General features: G+C 37.7%; 1 protein-coding gene and 1 pseudogene across 1 annotated transcript; one reads left to right on the top strand and one right to left on the bottom strand.

The window, feature by feature from the left end:
- The window catches only part of LOC116701925 (olfactory receptor 2T27-like), a 1,237-nt pseudogene extending 1,015 nt beyond the window's left edge, over nucleotides 1-222 (top strand).
- Nucleotides 223-3,623: 3,401 nt separating this feature from the next.
- On the bottom strand, nucleotides 3,624-4,565 carry LOC116701914 (olfactory receptor 52A5). The gene has a single exon (XM_032535959.1). It carries the CDS (start codon nucleotides 4,563-4,565, stop codon nucleotides 3,624-3,626), a length of 942 nt encoding a protein of 313 aa, XP_032391850.1.
- Between the last annotated feature and the right edge of the window lie 3,200 nt (nucleotides 4,566-7,765).

Here is a 7,765-nt window from a genome sequence, read left to right as displayed (position 1 = left end):
CAGACCTGTTTACCCCACCTGTTGGTTCTGATCAACTTTGCCTGTTTGAGTGCATATGATGTACTCCTACCTCGACTGGAAGTTGATTTCCCCAAAACTCTACGTTTAATAATGTCTTTACAAGTTATTTTGTATCATCCTCTCTTTAATCCAATCATATATGGACTGAAAATGAAAGAAATTTCTAAATACTTGAAGAGGATGTTCTGCAAAATGTGCTAATGTACAGTGTTTTGTATCATAATAATCGTCTATGTGAGATGTGATTTCTGTTATCTTGGAATGGTAGTTAATGTGAGGATTTGTTTCTGTAACACTAATGCACAGTAGAACCTCTTCATATTGGCATCATTGTTTCTGGGTGTATTGTTAAAGTGTATAATGGTCATCCCGTGACAATGTCACAACATTTTAATCAATAGCCTTGAAAGCAAGAGCACGTGTTTCAAACTGTTGTTTTGTACCATAAGAGACAAAGAAGATTCAAATAGTTTTGAAAATAAATAAACAAAAACTACATCAGTGTTTCCTTTAAGTTTTTAAACAACATTAACATTGGGGTTAGGGTTGAAATGAATGGAGATGCATACGTGTTACAATGCTGGTCAGAAACAGCAATGAAAACAGTGTAGGTGTAGCATTTGTATTTAGTTATTTTAAAACATTTAATACAGTATTTATGAGCCAGTGGAAGGACATTTTGTTCATATGTGCACTCTGTATATCAGGTTAATGACAATAAAAGCTAATATCACTAGTATCTATTCCCTCCTGGGCACTGTCAATGTGCCCCAAATCCCCCAACTCCCAGCGCCTGTCCAGCAGTCACAGCCCCCCCACACACACACACACACACACTCTGACATCTCTCCAATTGTGCATGATGGCCTGAGCCTGTGTGTATTTCAGGCCTGTGTAGTGTGTTCTAACAACAGCAGAAACTGATTTGTAATTAATTGTAATAAAGTAAAAATTATTAAATAAATACGATATCTGAAAGAGTGTTTGTTGTCACGAACACTGATGCCCTCAGATGGATGGTGTTACTGTTGGCGGGGGGTTGAAAAGTGATCTTCAAGCAACAATAACACACCTATATGCAAAAAGACAAAGATGAGCTATAAACTAGAGAATTCTGCAAAGATTTTAACAGTGTGCATCCTACTTGGTGCACATCCAAAAAGCAATAAAATTAAAAAAAATAATAATAAAAGGGTCTTAACCCTTCAGAGATATAACTTTTTAAAACCTATTTAAGACGTTTCTGTTTCCAAGAAACAGCTACGACTTAGCTAGCGCTAAACCAACCAGACTCACACTTCTCCTTCCTTCCTCTCCAAGTCAGAAAGGTCTTCGCTCTTTAACATGGCAGTGAATGGAGGAAGATTTGGATTTCTTGTCATGTGAAAGGTTGCTGAACGAAAAGTATAATTAATTTTGTAAAAATGAAACTAGACAATAATACCTACACTTTGATGTATGAATTGGCCATGACAAGTTAGAATTGTTGGTGTGGGAGCAAGTTATAGAGAGAGAACCAAGAGGATTTTTTAATCTCCCCACTCTGTCCCCCACTCTAGCTCTGAACAATTCGCCACAATCACACACATTGGAAAATCTGAGACGGTCTGAAAACGGGACGATACGTAAACTAGGATTCTGGAGAAACCGTGCTGGATATCTGAACGCCCATTCAGCCCAATAAACGCCAAAGTATTGCCTTCAGTTTAAACTTTTAATCATGTTTCTACGTTAAAGTATGGCGATACAGCACGGCCCCAAAGCGGTGGCGTTTTGAGCGATGTTAAACAATTTCCCAAACATTTCCCATTAAAGTCTATGAAAAATCTTTTGCAGATTTTGTGAAAACTGCGCAGCAAATCTCAGTGAAAAGTCATAGCACACCATTCCCGATCATTACACACGTTTTGATGTACTTTGTGTGCGTGTGTTGGCAATGCTCCAGGACTAGTAGTGGGACAAATTTCTTGCAGAATAATAATAATAAGTATGGGCAATAATAGTCACTGCGTCAATTGCTGCTGTTGCAGCACATCGGCACACTGAATAATGGCATTTCTGGCAATTGAATTCTTTTTTTTGCCAAAATGTATTTTAAACAAACAGTTGAAGCTGATGACACCTTTCATTGTGTTGTAGTCATTTCCAATAATCCCAGTAACCTTATCTCTACATTATTATTACAAAATGTATATGTATATGATTGGATTCAAGAGAGGATGATACAAAATCACTAGTAAAGTCACTATTAAATGTATAGTTTTTGGAATCTCCAGTTCAACTGTAACAACATCATGGATAATAAAACACAAGCTCGCTTAGACGTGTCCTGTTCCTAAAGTTTCCACCTGTCATTGACCTTTGGGTGTTCCTCTTTCTGTGTATGAAGGATGCCAAAGGACATTCTGGGTGTGTTTTGAGAGCTCTTTTGCTGCGCCCTGTAGTGGTGTGGTGAAACCAACTATTATATTTATAACCCTTCCACATTGCACCTTTATAGATAGATAGCCTTTATTATTAGACTCACGGTCATTAAAAATTAACAACAACAACAAAAAAGTCTTTATGTCATGTGAAAGTGTTGTTTCTGCTTGAAAGACAATAAAACAAAGACAGTTTGATTTGTATGTACAGCAACTCCCACCACAGTGGCTACAGCTGACAGAGAAGGTAGCAGTTCATTTTTTACATTCACAGCATAACACACCCACATATATGGTCCTCACTGATGTAACAAAATGCAAGTAAAAACGGTTTTGTGTGGCAGGGCTTCTTTAAAGCTGCAAGCGGGCCCTCACAGCTCTGCGTGCGTCGGGGTTGCCAACGTGATGACGATTCACGCACCGTCTGACACCTTGCACATGAGTAAGACTCCAGCATTGCAGCGTGCAAGTGGTGTAAAAAGTATAGGGGTTGAGGCAAACCCTCACCACTGGAAATCAAATGAACTCAACATTTAGAGTTTTAATAATGATCAGGGGCACTCACACTTTTCTGAACTGGGAAACTAATTCAACTTCCAAGTTCTGACAGTATTCTCACTCGCCATGCAGCACTGTGGACATCCACTGAATTGACCTTTGGATCATTTCATTCTTTTTCTTCTGGGGCCAAAACTAATTTGTATCTAAATAACAGGTGGCTGACTTATGCAAGCATTACAAGTAGTACAAGTATTCAATAGTCACTGTTAAAAGAAAGAGGAAAAACATGCCTATGACAGCTGAGTAGATTATCTCTTGAACAGTGATGTCTGTATCATATTCATAACATATTTCTGCAGGCCTTTAATGTCATTACATTTAATTTGTACGTGTTAAGGAAATGTTACACGTCTGACGTAGTTTGCTGCCGTGACTTTGGCATAAAAGCAATTGGCGTATCTGAAACTTAAGTTGTTTTTTATTAAATCTGATCATAAAGAACACAATGTGTTTTCTTTTTTAATTCATGCAGAAAGTGATCAGTTATTACAAATGGTAAAGATGATGCCCATTTATTGTATAGCAACTATGAATATCTTTTTAATTTCTTCAGGCTTAAATATTTTCCAATAATCACAGAAACCTGGCTTCTACATTATTACAAAAAGATAGAACAGATCATATGTTGATACATTTTTTCAGTTTATTTAGACAGAACAACCTCTTTATGTGTTTATTAATCTCTTTCATTTTGAGTCCGTAAATGATTGGATTTAACAGAGGATGATACAAAATCACTTGTAAAGTCATTATTAAATGTGTAGTTTTTGGAAACTCAATTTCCAGTTTAACTATAACAATATCATAAGTAAACAGAAAAGAAAAGCTGATTAAAACCAACAGATGAGGTATGCAGGTCTGTGCAGCTTTCATCCTCACTTCTCTACAACTGTGGTACAGTACAATGAATATCTTTGTGTATGAAAAGATTATGAAAGCCAAAGGGAGAATTGTAACATTGAAAAAGATACTCAAACCGTACACAGTGAGTCCTATTGAGCTCACACAGTGAAGTTTGTAAATTAAATTATTGCAAAAGATCCCTTTCAAAGTAAAGTTACAGAGTTTAGCAAGGGCCCCAATTGATACTGTAACTGCAATCTGACAAGCAGGCGCAAACCAAGCTACACCCAGAAAGATGCGGACTGTTGTTTTTCTCATGATAGTGTGATATTGCAGAGGTTTACATATAGACACATATCTGTCATAGGACATGGCTGCCAACAGTAAGAACTCTGAACTGTTTAAAGAGTAATATAGAAAACACTGAAAGAGACAAGCTGAATAAGATATGATCTGTTTTTCAGATAAAAAGTCAACCAAAAGCTTTGGGTAGATATTAGTGCTGTAGAGAACAGAGTTCACTAACAACGCTGCAATGAAAATGTACATAGGCTCATGGAGGTTTTGGTGGAACCAGATAAGGTACACAATAATAGAATTACTGCAGATTATTAGAATATATGCTGTGAACATGATCAAAAAATAAACATATCTGTATTTGTCTACTTCAACATGCCCACCAAGAGTTACATATGTTACATTCATTTCCCTCTCCATATCATATCATTTAAATTGAAATCTCTGTTAGTGTATAAACCAGGCAGATATTGTAACATTCATGAATTAAACAATTTCATACAAGCTGTTAAGGACGGTTTAATGTATAGTTACTTGCACTTAGTATGTTGACCTTCAGAATTCAGAAAGTGAACTGTTTGGCTCCGTCGACTGTTTTTATCAGATTTCTTTGCCCTCCAAAGATCTCATTAAAACTTTGAACATGTAAACAACATCCTAAAACTCTGGAGGCCTGTATACAGGAGCACTGTAAAGCAGGTACTCCATGCTTCTAGGGACCCAAAGCTGGTGATGTGATTTGTTCTGTTGTCATGGAGGCCAGAACTTATGCAGGTATACTATATTTTTTATAGAACTGTTTTTCAGATAAAAAGACAACCAAAAGCTTTGGGTATGACACCGCATATCACACTGTATATAACAACCATACTTATCTTTATTTTCATCTTAGAACTGTGCACCTGGACTAGCCCCGAATTGTTTCATGACCAGGCGCTTAGGCAACAACAAAAAGGAGACACACCATGATAAAAGACAACAAACAAAACTATAATTTATTAAATAAATCCAGACACATCTAGGATAACCTGGCATAGGAACAAAGGATCTGAGTTATTAGAAATGAGAGACGGCTTCCAGTGGAACTTTCTCATGGAAAAGACGTGTGGTGGCTGCCTCCCATATCATTTCGTAAATTCTTGCTTTGTGCGTCTTCTGCTTTGATCTTTTGTGTGTCCTATTTTTTTCTTTGTATGAGATTTTGATTTATCAACTAATATGAGTAAGTCAAGCCTATCGGTAGTGATGGTCAAATGAAGCTTTGTGAACCAGTGTTTTTATTTTCTGAGCCCACTAGATGGCTCTTGGTTTTAAGACCAAGGCCTAAAGGTATTGCAATTCATTGTATTCTCAACACTTTGTTGAACAGAGAGTGCCATCAAGTGAGCAGAAAATAAAGACTCACCTTCGCTGCTACAGCTGAGATAAGCAAGGTGGCGACTTCTCCCTCTCTCTGGCTTTGGAAACGCTTGTCATCGAGCTTGAAAAATCCCGGCAAAGCACGGCTGCCGAGCCCACACCCTTGCCCCTGAACAATCATGGCTTTAAGATATCACTACCACGGTGGCCAAACATACTTCTACTGTCTCCGGGATGGAAACGGCTCTCGACTCACATGGACGATATCACCAGCATGGAGCAAGAAGTGGTGGAACTACAGTCGAAGCTGAACACCATGAGAGATGACAACAGCAGGCTCCAGTCCTTGATGGAGGACCTGATCTGCCGTTCTAAGGGTCAGAACTAGCGTGTTGTTGGTCTCCCTGAGGGAATTGAAGGCAAAAATCCGAGGCATTTACCACCAGGGATCCCTCCCTGTCATAGTGTGCTATGAGAAACTGTTGCTGTGGGCAAAGGAGCACCGCAAAATTGAGTATCAGGGTCACAGAATTAAGATTTATTAGAATTACAGCGCAGCAGTGGCTTTCAACTAGGTGTAGTTCCTGCTCTTGCGTAAAGGTTTATGGTTCAGGATGATCTACCTTGTCCGCCTTTGTATCACCCTTAACGGCGAAGATCATCGCTTTGATACCCCGGAGCAGGTTGAACTGTGCTATCAGGAACACTTTCGCAACTGATGAAGGAAGGGTCTGAGCAAGCAGTCTGATCTGATTTGTCGTAAATGTCTCTATTATTTTTGTGTGTGTGAATTTGCGCACTTGCAATTTAAGCAGTGGTGTACTGTATATATATTACTACTTTTTTTTTTTCTCTCTCTTCTGTTGAACCTGCTGCAGGTAAGACATCCCCCCCCCCATGTAGTATTTAGTTCTAGGGGCACTCGGCTTTTGCCAGATGATCTGTAACAATGCACAAACGGAACCGTCAGGTTTGGTTTTCTTTTCTTGCCCCCGCTTCTCCTCTGTTGAGATATGAGAATGTGTAATCAATGTGTAACGTTAAAGGAGAATTCCGGTCGATTCCAACACGTATCTCTGTTGTTTTTTGTTGTTGAATGTGGAATATTTAGCATATAACCCATAATTTCACAAGCTGGGAGAGAGAAGTTGTTGCGTCCTCACAAACTCCAGGCCTAAGAAATGTGCCCTCATTAGACAATAAATGGTAGCAACCTGGTCCAGATTACCTACAACCATTATCAGATATTGCAAACCAGCCCTATTAAGATGGCATTACTCAACACAAAGTCAGTGAAATCTAGGCTTACCCTTCACAGTGACTGCGAAGGGTAAGCCTAGATTCATGAATGGCTTTATTCCAAACTATCATTCAAATCATATTGAACATGTGTTACAGTAAGTGAACATTGACAGGAAAAATTTACATACATCTCGTAACTGCTTCATACTCTTTTTTTGCGTTAGGGTTAGAAAAATGTCTACTTGTCAGTTGTGATGACATCATAATGTAGAAAAAATATATAAGTAATATTATTACAGATATTAGCCATTATATTGTTCAACACCTTGCTGTTCCCATGACACACAATGAAAATAAAATACACAGTACAACAATAAAAATGTGTCTTTGATGTTTGTTATGGAAAAAATACAGAAAAACTACATTTAAGTTGATTTATAACTGGAGTTATTTGTGTATTTATAGAAATATTAGCCATTATAAACTTAAAAATCAAGACACCTTGCTATTCCCATAACAGTCTCTTTAACAGTAAATACTCAGTATTGTGTATATACTCAGTATTGTGTATATACTGAGTATTGGTGTATTTACTGACTTTCAACAACTCACATCTCAGCATGTTATTTCAGAAGAAGTGCCGTACTTAGTTAATCGTGTTATTCATCAAATCCACTTCGCTGAACAGAACAATCTTTTGAGGTTGTTGTTAGAAATTTCTTTCATTTTGAGCCCGTATATGAGTGTTTGAACAAAGGATTGAAATACAGATTATTTGTATGTCATTATAGCGTGCATTTTAGGGAAATTGGATTCTACTCGAGCTATAGTGATATCATAATACTCAAAATGGAGAACTGATTAAAACCAACAGGTGGTAAACAGGTCTGTGCAGCTTTTCTCCTGACTTCTCTACTACTTCGATAGGTTATTATAAATATCCTGGTGTATGTAAAAACTATTAAAGCATGGGCAGAATTGAGAGATCAATAAAATAACAATACCAATACAGTAATTAC

This window comes from Etheostoma spectabile, chromosome 2 (assembly GCF_008692095.1).
Source record: "Etheostoma spectabile isolate EspeVRDwgs_2016 chromosome 2, UIUC_Espe_1.0, whole genome shotgun sequence".
NCBI lineage: Eukaryota > Metazoa > Chordata > Actinopteri > Perciformes > Percidae > Etheostoma > Etheostoma spectabile.
This window is presented reverse-complemented; position numbering and strand designations above follow the sequence as displayed.